This window comes from Bufo gargarizans, chromosome 5 (assembly GCF_014858855.1).
Source record: "Bufo gargarizans isolate SCDJY-AF-19 chromosome 5, ASM1485885v1, whole genome shotgun sequence".
Lineage (NCBI taxonomy): Eukaryota > Metazoa > Chordata > Amphibia > Anura > Bufonidae > Bufo > Bufo gargarizans.
In genome coordinates, this window is record NC_058084.1 from 355,011,514 (window position 1) to 355,025,792 (window position 14,279).

The window sequence follows — 14,279 nt, forward strand, 5'->3', positions numbered from 1 at the left end:
GGGCTACCTGGAGTGGAGAGCAGCCACAAAGACTGTCTCCCACTGTCCATGCATTATACATTGCACGTTGGTATGAATGGGCACCATCTGATGCTCCATTTCCCCTGTGGAGGAGCTGCAAGGTTGTCCTGCAGATTACAGCTGTTATTGGCGGTCCCCTGCAGTGAGACATCTTGTGATCTGCCTAAAGATTTAGAGAGCACACAATATAATAGTTTATATTAAAAAAAAAATCCAAATAAAATACCTTCCTTAGCGAGGTGCATCAAATAGCTTTTAAGGTCTGAAATATTATGGCTACTGAAAAAATCGTAATACTGAAAAACGGTTATTGTTTCTGCAGACAGATTAGATAATAACATGTCCTCTGTTTTGTCAAGAATGTGAGTGACCAGCGTTCTGTATACTAAACGGGAAAGAAAGACCACTATTAGTGATAAATACACAGAACACGGATAATAACATGGATACATGACTATAAACCAGAACAAAAATATCACCCTTCAAATGGCGACATCAAGTCAAGGGTAGTGTTGAGCGAACTTGTGTTTTAAGTTCGGCATCTAAAGTTTGGGTTATCGAAGAATCGCGTTATGGATTCCGCTACAACGGACCATAACGCAATTTAGAATCCATAACGCGATTCTTCGATAACCCAAACCTTAGACGCCGAACTTAAAACACAAGTTTTAAGTCATGGGTAATGGACTGCCCTGACTCATTAAAGAAAACTTACAACAGACTCCACCTAGCTGATGAGATAAAGTTATCCCAGATCTACACGATTAAGGAAAATTATTACATCAGAGCGGGGCCGACTGCCGAGACCCCCACTGATCATAACAAAGGGGGCCTTCTATACACAAAATGAATTAAGCAAGTGCACTGCTGCTCCATTCATTCTCTATAGGACTGCCAGAAACAGCCAAGTGATGTACTCACCTATCCTCTGTTAGAGGATAACTTCTAACCGGAATATCCCGTTAACTCCCCGCCCCCAACTGATCAAGGCTCATTCAAGAAGAACAAAACAATACTGTTTTGCAGTGGCGTAACTAGAAATAAATGGGCCCCACTGCAAATGTTTGAACGGATCACTCTCTCAGAGGAGGCCCAGCAGCCGCTCCGTCCATTTCCTCTAGTATCTTTGTATATGTTATTTTATAATACTGTTGAGGGGTCAAAACAATAACATTTTAGTCCTCCCCAAAGCAGCCGCCTTCCCTGCTTCCCCTATAGCTACGCCCCTGCTGTTTTGAATTACTCCTGTTCAGGCTGTGTGGCTGCAGAGTAAGGGCGTACTTCTGAGGGCTCTTTTTCAGGCCAGCATGGAGCTAGAACCACAATCTTGGTCATGTTTTAAAGGGAATCTGTCACCAGTTTTATCCTGCAAGGTTCTAAGAGCTCCAGCGCATGCCAAAGAGTCCTGAATATTCATGAGCTTCTGAATATTCAACAAGACTTATCAGCATCAGTGATGGCCAGTTCGCATTGTTCACATGTTCGCGGGCTGCCATCTTTTTTCACAAGTCCGGCGAGGCACAGGTAAGCTCTTACCTGTGCTTGTGCCGTGAGCTGGTCTGAAAACAAATGTGGTCAACCGGTGCAGGCAGTTCCGAGAACAGCCCGATGAAGGCCCCCGGTGGCTGTTCTCGGAACTGCCTGCTCCCGCTGACCGCACTTGTTTTCAGACCGGCTCGCGCCCAGGCACAGGTAAGGGCTTACCTGTGCCTCGCTGGACTTGTGAAAAAAGATGGCAGCCCGCATATGTTCGCGGGCGAACAATGCGAATTGGCCATCACTGATCAGCATGTGCTGGACCTGTTCAATATAAGATTTTAGCAAAACGGCTGAGTCAGTTAAAAAAAAGTGACCAATCATTTGGCTATGGGGATAGGTCACTGAGTTTATATTGCACTTAGGCCCCGTTCACACAGGTGAGCTTTCCGTGCCGGTGCAATGCGTGAGGTGAACGCATTGCATCCGCACTAAATCCTGACCCATTCATTTCAATCGGGATGTTTTTCGAGCATCACTTGTGCGTTGTGTGAAAATCGCAGCATGTTCTATATTCTTTGTTTTTCACGCAACGCAGGCCCCGTAGAAATGAATGGGGCTGCGTGAAAATCGCATTGCATCCGTGAGCAAGTGCGGATGCAATATCATTTTCACGGATGGTTGCTAAGGAGATGATAATAAATAGGGATAAGGTTCATTCACTTTATTATTTTCCATTATAAGATGGTTATAATGGAAAATAATAGCATTCCTTAATACAGAATGCTAAGCAAAATGTCCCTTGAGGGTTAAAAAATAATAAAGAAAAATTACTCACCTTATTCACTTGATCGCTAAGCCGGTATTGTCTTCTTTCATCTTCCTGCAGGACCTGCAAAAGGACCTTCGATGACGTCATCGCGCTCACCACGTGGTCAGCACGGTGATGTCAGCGCAGGTCCTGCTGAATGAAGATAGGAGGTCCTTTTGCAGGTCCTGCAGGAAGAAGAAAGAAGACGATACCGGCTGCGCGATCAAGTGAATAAGGTGAGTAATTTTTTTTATTTTTTTTTTAACCCTCAAGGGACATTTTATTTAGCATTTTGTATGAAATAATGCTATTATTTTCCCTTATAACCATGTTAGAAGGGAAAATAATAAAATCAACAGAACACCTAACCCAAACCCAAACTTCAGTAAAGAAGTCCGGGTTCGGGTCTGGGTACCACAATCAGTTTTTTATCACGCGCGTGCAAAACGCATTGGACTTGCATGGAAAAAACTAAACAACGTAATGCAATCGCAGAGAAAACTGAAAATGCGTGCCTACTTGCGTGGGTTTGCCGCAATGCACCCTGAACGCATCCGGCCCTCACCCGCGATGCCCGTGTGAAAAGGACCTTAGGAAACCAAAACTATAGGACACCGTAAAGCTGGTGAGAGGTTCACCTTAAAGCCATAAACAAGACCGAGAATGTTGCTCTAGTTGCACTATAGCCTGAAGTAAAGCAAGTTGAAGAGACAGCTGCATATAGCGTCCATGTAACTTTCACTTCACCCTGGATGGAGGAGGAGGAGGAAAAGCGGAATGAGCAGGCAGCAAGGAGGGAGAGGGGGGAGGGGGAGGCTCACAGGTCTTCCTCCTGTCTATGTATGGGTTTACAGATTAACCCTTCGTGTTATCTCCCTCCTTACTTACGCTCTTTTTTTAGAAAAGGAGCGCGACGAAGCATTTGCTCATCTTATCACTCCATGTCTAACTACTTGTTTAAGTCCTGAAATGCTGCTGTCAATGCTGACCATAGCACAAAGTGGTTTTATAGAAAAAAAATCATAATAATAACTTTTCTCCAGTATACAATGCTATACTAAATAAAATAAATAAAAAATGATACACTGTATCCATAACGTCCCGGACTATAAACTTAATACAATATTTATTGGACACACTATAAAATACTAAAGTTAATGTTTTCTATTGATCTCAACCCCAAAAAACTGAAAAAAACAATGTACTAAGTCCTCCCACATGATTACATTTACACCGCCTGGTCCTGTCAATCAAAGTGCAGAGGGCACGACAATTGCAGAGAGGGCAGAGCCTCTAGGTCTAATGGTAACGCCCCCGTTGCTTCTAGAGGATCATTTGCATATATTAAAACCTCATTTCTCTCAGCAATGCGGGCACATATGAACATGGGACCAATACAGATGCCTTCAGCTGCCAAGTTCACATCGAACCGGTCAGCCAGTGTCATAGGTAAAAATCTGCTGACTGATGCCCTTTAAAGTCTTTGTCCATACTGGGACTGTTGTTTTGGATGGACATTGCATGTGTAATATAAGCAAGGGTTTTCTGTACTTGAAACTTGCATAAACTTGTAATAGTTGACATTTACTTGAGCAAAGCACACTTGTCAATCCTCTTCTCTGTCTGGTTGCAGTTGAAATTTGATGGTCTATATCAGGGGTACTCAACTGGCGGATCAGTTGCCAGCTGTCCGGACCGCGTGCTAAGTGGGGGGCGGTCCGCCCCGGGTGCCAGAGTCCAGAAGCAATGAGCACTTCCATCAATACAGATGAAAGTGCTCATTGCTGGAGCGCTGGGAGATGCGGTCCTGTCACTCACCGCTCAACTCCCCCCGCTCCTCCCCTCCTTCAGGCCAGCGGCGCACAAAATGGTGAAGCAGGGAGACTTCTCCCTGCTCCACCATTAAGCCTGCAGGCACAGACCGCACTGCCGGCATGTGTGGGCGGAGCCTGCAGCCCAAAAATCTGCATAAGCTACGCTCTCACACAGTGCTGCAGAGCGATCTGTGTCTGCAGGGGAGAGAGGACTGTGAAGTTCAGGAACGGGACAAGGTGAGTAGTCACTGTGTTTTTTTATTTTATTTTTTTAACACAGAGTGGGCACAATGGGCATTTCTACTCTGGAGGGGGCACAATGGGCATTTCTACTCTGGAGGGGGCACAATGGACATTTCTACTCTGGAGGGGGCACAATGGACATTTCTACTCTGGAGGGGGCACAATGGGCATTTATACTCTGGAGGGGCACAATGGGCATTGCTAATGTGAAGGGGCAAAGTGCATATAGGGCATTACTACTATGAAGGGGGCATAGAGGGCATTACTAGTACAGAGGGCATTACTACTATTAAGGGGGCACAATGGGGATTTCTACTATGGAAGGGGCACAATGGGGATTTCTACTATGGAGCAGGCACAGAGGGCATTATTACTGTGAAGGAGGCACAATGGGGATTATTACTGTGAAGGAGGCACAATGGGGATTATTACTGTGAAGGGGGCACAATGGGGATTATTACCGTTAAGTGGGCACAATGGGGATTATTCCTGTGAAGCAGGCACAAAGAGGGCATTACAACTGTGAAGGGGCACAGATAGGGCACTACTACTGTGAGGGGGCATTTACGGTATTTATAATCTGTAGGGAGGAACTAAGGAGGCACCGCAATGTGTCAGGGGCACTAAGGAGCATCATAATGTGTGGGGGCATCAAGGGATCACCCTGCTGTGAGAGTGCACTTAGGGGTATCATACTCTGTTCTTTACCATCTAGCAAAATAACACAGTAACCTGACGGATCCATTATAAAGCTATGACCAGTTAAAAAATTATCAACAAATCATCCCAACCGATCTTTGTTCTATACCCTTCGCTCTCTTCGATTATGATCACTGACTAAAAGGACAGACTGTGGAAGTATTAATGCACAGATTTACAAACAGTTTCCCTATGAATACTGTCATACCTGTATCAGCAAGTCCTGGACTTTCAGAATTCACCATCTGGCTAAAGATTTCATGCAGCTGTTTTACCATTTTGTCGCCATTTATGTGGTACATGTGAGCAGGCGTGGTGCATTTCGTCCAGAAGGATAGAAGTGACGGCATGTCGTGAAATCCAGAGATAACTAAGGCACAAAATACTAAGTTACCTTTGAATATTTATTGCAAGGCTCTATATTTCTGACTTGCTTGGTAGATACATCATTAGAAAAAGACAGTAGACACCTAGCCAATTACCTGCTGACCCCGGTGCTGCAAATCAGTGTCACTTTTTACCAAAAAGTGAGGGAAATTGAAAGTTCCTGCTGCCCTGAGGATACAAGATGTCCTCTACACAATACATTACTGCTTTGTACCTTATTGATTACAAACTAGTCAACATATTTAGGCCTCATGCACACGACCGTTGTTCTGGTCTGCATCCGAGCCGCAGTTTTTGCGGCTTGGGTGCGGACCCATTCACTTCAATGGGGCCGCAAAAGATGCGGACAGCACTCCGTGTGATGTCCGCATCCGTTGCTCCGTTACGTAGCCCCGCAAAAAAAATATAATATGTCCTATTCTTGTCCGTTTTGCGGACAAGAATAGGCATTTCTACAATGGGCAGCCTGTTTCGTTACACAAATTGCAGAAGGCAAACGAGTGGCTTGTTTTTGGGGATCCGCAATTTGCGGACCGCAAAAAAACGAACGGTCGTGTGCATGAGGCCGTAGGGTGTTTCGTTGGGGAGGCACAAAAAGCCAGACTTCAGGGAGGAGAAATTTGATCAAGTTAGAGAGGCCCTCAATCTCATTAACAGGGACAATGACCTCAAAAAAAATAAAAATTATGTAAAAGAAAGATAATAGCAGCCAAGCTGGAAACTGAGAGGCTCATTAACAAAGAGAGTAAAACTAACCCTAAAATGTTCTCTAATTATATAAATGAACGTGTTGACCCTTTAAAGGGAATCTGTCCTAACGAAGGGCAACATTAACTAGTGACAGTTCTCCTAAGCAAAACACTGGGTCACTTTCTTTAACTGACCCAGCAGTTTTGCCAAAATTGTGTATTGAAGAGCTCCAGCAAATGCCATTGAGTCACTGTATTCATGAGCTCCTGGCTTTTCCGCTCCACCTGCTGCTGATTCATATGGAAAAAAACAACTGGCAATCAGAGGCAAGTGGGCATGGAGAACAGTGAGCTCATGAATATGGGGACTCATTGCCATGCAATGGAGATATTTGGATTTAAAAGTGAGGGCAGCAGAACACTCGGGACAGATTCCCTTTAAAGAGTTATGAGGGAAAGAAGTTGTAGAGGGCGATGAGGAGAAAGCAAAATTATTAAATATCTTTTTTCTCTACTACATTCAAGGAAAATGAAATGTTGGATGAAATGCAGAGTGTCCAAATATACTCCCCGTTAAATAAAGCCTATATGACCCAGGAAGAAGTGCAGCAGCGTCTTAAAAAGATTAAAATTCTCTAGTCCAGATGGCATACACCCCAGGATTCTAAGATAAGTAATGTAATAATAATAATTATTATAGGACTCTATAATGAACGGGAGTGTTTCACAGGATTGGTGCTTAGAAAAGGTGGTGCCAATATTCAAAAAGGGATCAAAACAGAGCCTGGAAACTATAGGCCGGTTGTTGTGGGTAAACTGAAGGTTTTCTAAGAGAAACTATCCTGGAGTATCCAAATGAAAATAAGTGCATAATGCAGTATCAGCATGGGTTTATGAGGGATCGGTCCTGTCAAACTAATTTAATCAGTTTCAATGAGGGCAAGGGCGAGTCATTTAATGTCATATATCTTCATTTCCCCCAAGCATTTGATGCAGAGCCACATAAAAGGTTAGTATATAAAATGAGACTGCTCGGACTGGGAGAAAACGTCTGTATGTGGGTAAGTAACTGGCTGAGTGATAGAAAACAGAGGGTGGTTAACGGTACATATTAATTTTTGCTGACAAACCAAAATTGTGTAAAGTAATTAACACAAAAGAGGACAATATACACGCTACACTACAGATTGATTTTAATAGATTGGTGTCTTGGGCACAAACTACAGTGTAGTCTGTAGAGCAGTTGGATTTGAGTAGATTTGCATATAGTTTTTGGGGAAAAGATTCAGTAAAACCTGCAATTTATACATTTAGATGATATTCTGTCCGACTTTAGTTGCACACGGCAGAGGTGTTAATAGAAAGAGATGTTGTATAATCAATTTATACCCAAGACTGTGCCTGTGCTGGGCATATCCTCTAGGTCTACAGGAAATAAGGTTTCTAAGCCAACCTAGAATAGGATTCTTTACGGTAAGAGCAGTGAGACTATGGTGGAACTCTCTGCCAGAGGAGGTGGTGATGGTGAACTCACTAAAAGAGTTCAAGAGGGGCCTGGATGTATTTCTGTAATAACATTACATGTTATACATGTAGTTACTAGCATTCTGGAGAAAGGTTGTCGTTCCAGGAAGTTATTCTGATGGCCTGATTGCAGTTGGGAAGGAATATTTTCACCTAAAATTAGGAAAATTAACTTCTAGAAGGTTTTTTTGCGTTCCACTGGATAATAAGCTGAACTGGATAGATTCAAGTCTTTATTCAGCCATACAAACTATGTTACTATGTTATGTTACTATGTTATGTCTTCACCTCATGGTCCTGTGCCTACAAATCCTTGCTCAGAACACATCTGAATCATCTTGCATGATGGAATATTTGCTAAGAAACTATGCAGTGTTAGGCGGGATTATATGAACAAAAGCATCTTTGTTAATGAAATCTGCAGCTAGCGTCCACGTGAAGTGCAGTGTGCATGTCCTATGATACAACCTAAAAAACAGCCCCAGGCTATGATCAGAAGAATTACCGATGTAAATACCAGTCTGACATTGAAGACTATTTTACATTATGATAGTGCGCCATTTTTTTACATTTACATGTGACCACAAGAAACGGTTTAACGTGCACAAAACTTGCAAAAACATGTACAAATAGGGAATGTTAAGCGGGTACAAGATTAGAAAATATAGTGATCCTGGTGAAATAAACCTTTGGTAGCGGAGCACTATGTTTATTAAATGTCCCATTTTGCTGCTATAGAAGCTGTGCTACTCCTGTATGTAGCTGGCAGTGCCGCTGCTGACATAGATCGGACAGCCCACTGCTCCTAGTTGCTGTCCACTCAGGACTAACATCTGCCCTTCCTCTACCTTCTCTCACTGCTAAAGATCCAGGGGGAAGTTGAAGGGAAAAGTATCTGCAGGGAAAAATATCACACATTAGTGCAGACAGAGTTCAGAGAACTCAGGGCAGAACCTGCAGGGGAAGGGAGATTTGCCAGAATAGGGGAGAACAGATCCTTCATGGGCTTTAGAAGGAGGAAGCAGAATAGGAATGGAGCAGTGTGATGCACCAGAGCTAGTGAAGGCAGCAAACTGCATATGATGGGGTCCAAAAATGAATGAAGGAAGGAATGAAGATTTTAACCTAAAGTCTAATGCAACATATGTATATATTTTTTTCTGCCATAGCCATTTATTAAAAAAAAAACTATTATCTGTTTAATACATACAGTAAATATAGGTCAAAGCTCAAAAGGGCAGTGGCTAAGGTGAGCACTTTGCTTCAGGCGGTGCCCTCCCCAGGCTGCCGGGGTAGCATTTTTTGAGAGATGATCTCATCATCCAGCACTGAGCTGTGTGAGGTCTCAACGAGCTCAATCAATATTTGGATATGCTCACATGGTTTAAAATACACATTGTGTATTGCTGCCGAATCCATGGCTGAAATCCAAAGCTGACCCTCGGATTTCTGCTGTAGGTTTGTAGTTTATCATGCCGTGGAGCAGACTGCGGATTAGGCCTATTCAATAGTGCTGATCTGCCGGTGGCTACGCACGTTTCGCTTTAGAAAGGGATATGTTTGTCCTGAAATCTATGTGAAATGTATCCATGTGAACATAAACTTAGAGATGTCCTACCCCACCGAAAGTTTTCTTCTACATCTGCTGTAGGCTGCCCACATACACTTATCACAGCACACATAGCACACACAGCCATGCCTCGTTCCTATCTTACAGCAGGCAGGCTTGAATTGTCCCTAGAGATGGATTGTTAGCAAATCTTCACTCACCTTCTACAACTGAATTTGTGTTGCCTACTGTTGTCTTTGCTGATCTCTGCCAATTGCTTGATCACTTGACTTTGTCTAGTAAGTTTCTTCTTCAGATCTCTCAAGACAAACAGCACTTGACTCGAAGTAATCATTTGCTATAATAAACATAAAAAGATTGTTAAATATTATTTTAGGTAATTTAAATGCATTTAATGTATAAAACACATACATTTTCCGGTTAGTGGGAAGCAAATATACTCCCTGATTGTAAAGAGGGGTGATAACATAAAAAACTGTTCCTGTATCGCCCCCCCTTGAGGTTGTACAGGTGAAGAGGGTAAGAAGGTCAGATTTTTCTTCCTGATGCCGCTTGAAATCCTCCATTATAAAAACCCAGAACCAGGTAGTAAAGCTTGTCATGTTCCTCCCGAACTCGGCTACAACCCGAATACTGCACCTTTAAGACCTCTTTCACACGAGCGAGATTTCCGTCCGGGTGCGATGGGTGAAGCAAACGCATAGCATCCGGACTGAATCCTGACCCATTCATTTCAATGGGTCTGTGTACATGAGGTCGGTTTTCATAGAAGTGAATGGGGCTTTGACATGAGGCGACAGAGATTACCCCTTACTTCCTCAAACATGCATGGTTAATTCAACAGAGCGAGGTATATTCATTTGTCAGACCCCTCTGGCAGCTTATATCTCCCTGGGAAACAAAGGATCAGGATGAAATCCAACATACTCGATGCTTATTTCCAATAAAAGGAGTGTTACAACATAGTGTGCAATGTGTATGAAAGTAACTTGTGCCGGTGTACTCACCTACAGTAGTTGTGAAGGAAAGTATTACATTATTATTTGCTTAAAGGAGTTGTCCAGTATTTTGATACTGATGACCTATACCTGGGATAGTGTTACATCGCTGCCCTGCTATTTCTACTAGGAAAATGATTCATTGAACCACTGCTACTCCTAATTTTGCCTTTCTTTGCCCCCACTCCCCCCCTCTCTTAGCTCTATGTGCAGTTGCATAGCTACTTCTAATTGTTAATCTGCTTCTGCTATAAAAGATGGGCTACCGTTTCACTCCTCACTTAGGTTCTTAGTTTTACTAGTTAAGGTGGGCTATTCTCATTGTCTGTCTGTGTACTGAACTTCTGCCTATTACCTACTCCACTGCCTGCCCTGCCCTTAGCCTGTCTACCGCACTGACCCACTGCTGCCTGCCCTGACAGATTTGTTTTATAGAATTGCATTAACTCCACATGCCCTGACCTCTGCCTGTTTACCGCCTACGAGTATTGCCTAACTCCTTGGTGCTTTGTACCCGTGTCTCTGACTCCCGTGGGTCAACTGTCAACTACACTGGGAGCATTCAAGAGGTAGAGGCTTGGTGAGTTCCCTGCAGTGAAGACCAGATCCCTGTATAAGGGTTAAAGGGTTAAAACCAAATGATCGTAAGGATAACGCAATTAGGGCTAGCCCAAAGTTAAACCGGTTAGTTGTTTCTTATTCACCGCCTGTTACAGATAGGCATTTAATGTCTGAGGGGTCCACATCCCTTACAAACAGCTGTTCACGAGTAGCTACACGTCTCCTTCCATTGCGTAGTGGATTGAGCTGGTTAGTGCAATGATGCTCCCATTCACTTGAATGGGAGCAGTGCTGCAGTAGCAGCTACGTCCACTACACAATGGACAGAGTTGTATAGCATTATCACTGGAGCTACTACCAAACAGCTGCCTGACAAGGGTGCGGGATGTGGGATCCCTGACAATGAGATATGTACCTTGCACGTGGAACGCCGGGAGCACAGTAAGAGCCAGCGTTCCCTCCGAGCAGAGAGAGACGGCGGAGTATTACTTCAGGAGCGGTAACATTGAGCTCATTATTATTGGACAGAGTTATTTATTACACTAATACTATCCTAATACTACCAAAGGCCCGGGCAATTCATTATTACTAACAATGAATAATCCACAATCAGTTTACATATAGACTGCCTACTTTCACACTCGCGTTTGGTGCGGATCCGTCATGGATCTGCACAAGTGCTTCTGTTCAGATAATACAAACGTCTGCATCCGCTTAGAACAGATCCGTTTGTATTATCTTTAACACAGTCGTTTTCTATTGTGCCAGATTGTGTCATAGAAAACAGATCCGTCCCCATTGACTTACATTGTGTGTCAGGACGGATCTGTTTTGGTGTCCGCCTCCAAAAGCGGAATGGAGACTAATCGGAGGCAAACTGATGCATTCTGAGCGGATCCTTTTTCATTCAGAATGCATTGAGGGCAAAACTGATCTGTTTTGAACCGCTTGTGAGAGCCCTGAACGGATCTCGCAAACGAAAAGCCAAAACGCGAGTGTGAAAGTAGCCTTAGACTGAAGAAAGTACTATATGGAGATATATGATAACTGTTTATCCTGGTACCAATTCAATCTATTTGGACTTTTTAACCATTTGGGGGAGGGGGGTTATGTTTATATATTTATATCTGGACAGAACTAGCGCACCTTACAGCCGGCTGGCTGACACACATAGCGCAACAGAGCAACGGACCCAGGGACAATTGAGGTTGAATTGACCTGCAGCAGTGAAATATATAATCGGATAACGATATTCTGGGCTGCTCAGACTGTATAAACTAAACAACGAACGGCACTAGTGCACTTTAATAGGATTAAGTTATCGAACATCAACTCTGAAGATATTAGTGCTGTAATTGTAACTAAGGACAAACCATCCCTGACAAGAAGATATATTCATATACATATGGTGGACACTTTACCATTTTTTCCTTCACAGAACAGTTGATTTTAGATATTGATTGAAGTGGTTTTATTGTGTGTGTGTGTATACATTTTAATATTTTAGGGATCGCCCATTATTGTTGTTGTCATTTGCAGTGAAGGTATTAAATTAATTATTATAATATCCACTTTACGATTCGTATGTGATCCCCTCTGTAGAGAGTGCCCCTCTTAACTTTATCCACATACTTTCTTTACCTAGGCCTGAGGTGAGGCCTTTTAGAGGTGAGCACCTCATATCCAATACCGATCTGTGGGTGTAGCCGCTGTTTTCTACGATATATTTTATATATGTTATCATGAATAGTGATGAGTGAACTTCTGTTTTAAGTTCGGCGTCCGGTTAGCGGAGAATCCCGATATGGTTCCCGATATGGATTCCGACTTCCGTTGTGGTCCGTGGTAGCGGAATCAATAATGGCCGATTATTGATTCCGCTACCACGGACCACAACGGAAGTCGGAATCCATATCGGGAACCATATCGGGATTCTCCGCTAACCGGAAGCCAAACTTTAGACGCCGAACTTAAAACAGAAGTTCGCTCATCACTAATCATGAAATACATTTTTATTAAAATATTGATTAATACCAATTGATAATATTTTTTCATATATTCCTAGATGATAGTTTGTCATTTTGATGTTTTTTCTCTTGTTCTCTAAATTGGCAGTGGGTATGCCTATGACAATGCACCTAGGTCCATAAACAGGGGTGAGCCACTGTATTACACTATATTTTACTTGTTTTACTATATACTTGAGTGAACCTGCCATCACATAGACTGTTAGCTAATCCGGCTGAAATGTGGTGGACATGCTATCATTTATCTTTTGTGTATGGTCTGTTTTAAAGGTCCCTGAAACAGATATCTGCTTACAAGAGCTCTTAACGTCAGGTTTTCAGCCTGATCTGCTTGGGCAGCAGGATCTTTATCTGGCCGAAAGCTACACCTCACCCAAATAATACAGTTTACAAGTACCATGGAATTGTTCTGCGTTTTACTTGTCAGAGCCACCACTCCATGTCTGTCAGTCTCAAATCTAAACTCCGGGTACCCACACTCCAACAGCTATTCTTCCTGACTCCCCCATACATATGCACTCTTTCCTGCCTAGATAAGCAGCTGCCAGACACCTCTGACGAAGGCTTATCTCCCTTGAGAACAAAAAGATCAAGCACGGAAATTAAAGATTCTTCTTTCCATTACATCATAAGACAGCCAGCCGCTCTCGCCAAAATGAATGGGTTTGACCAACTTTGCCACATGTATGGGGCACCTTTAACTCCAACGGTCACATGCCTTTACCTTCGGTCCAAACTTAATACACAGTTAGCGGCAATGTCATATGAATGCCTATATGATCGCCCAGATAAATTCAGGGGCTAATAATACAAATTCTATCTGAGGGATTCCATTAATTTCAAAGGGCAGAGAAATAAGGTAAACTATGAAATATTTTAAAGTAATTTTTTAAAGTGATTTCTTAATACAGACTCATAACATACTATTCCATAAGGGTCTGGATTTTGGGGTTCAAAAGTCTCTGTGAAGATAACTGTCCAGTTTAAACAGGCCTAAAAAGAATGCAAAGATGCACCTACCCTTTAAGTATTAGGCTACTTTCACAAACGCGGCACTGAGATCTGGCCGCCAGTTCCGGCAGAGAATGCCAGGAAACGGCATAAACCACAGCATGCAGCGGCTTCTGTCCGGCCAATTCTCTGCATATATGCCAGATTATGGCTGGATCTCTGCCGGACCCCATTATAGTTAATGGGGCCGACGGGCATTCCAGTTGCAAGCAAGGGTTTGTTGTGGATTTTATCCCTTTATATGTGGGTTGTTCATGTCGGAGAGTAGTTGGGGCAATGGTTGGCACTCCAGGTGAGTAGAGTGGTGCTCAGTGGTAGAAAGGTTCAAAATAAAATATGTATGAATACCACGGCACTCGCAAAATGCATTGCTTCCACGCTATTTATTTCGATGGATTAAATAAAAAGAAATTCTAACTGCAATACATTTTGCGAGTGCCGTGGTATT

At 43.0% G+C, this 14,279-nt stretch overlaps 1 protein-coding gene across 1 annotated transcript in view; it reads right to left on the bottom strand.

Moving 5' to 3' along the window:
* Positions 1 to 14,279, bottom strand: part of RIPOR2 (RHO family interacting cell polarization regulator 2) — a 176,428-nt gene that overhangs the window by 21,790 nt on the left and 140,359 nt on the right. Inside the window, 4 exon segments of the mRNA XM_044292731.1 lie at positions 248 to 406; positions 5,273 to 5,434; positions 9,435 to 9,462; positions 9,464 to 9,571. Coding sequence (XP_044148666.1) covers positions 248 to 406; positions 5,273 to 5,434; positions 9,435 to 9,462; positions 9,464 to 9,571 — 457 coding nt within the window.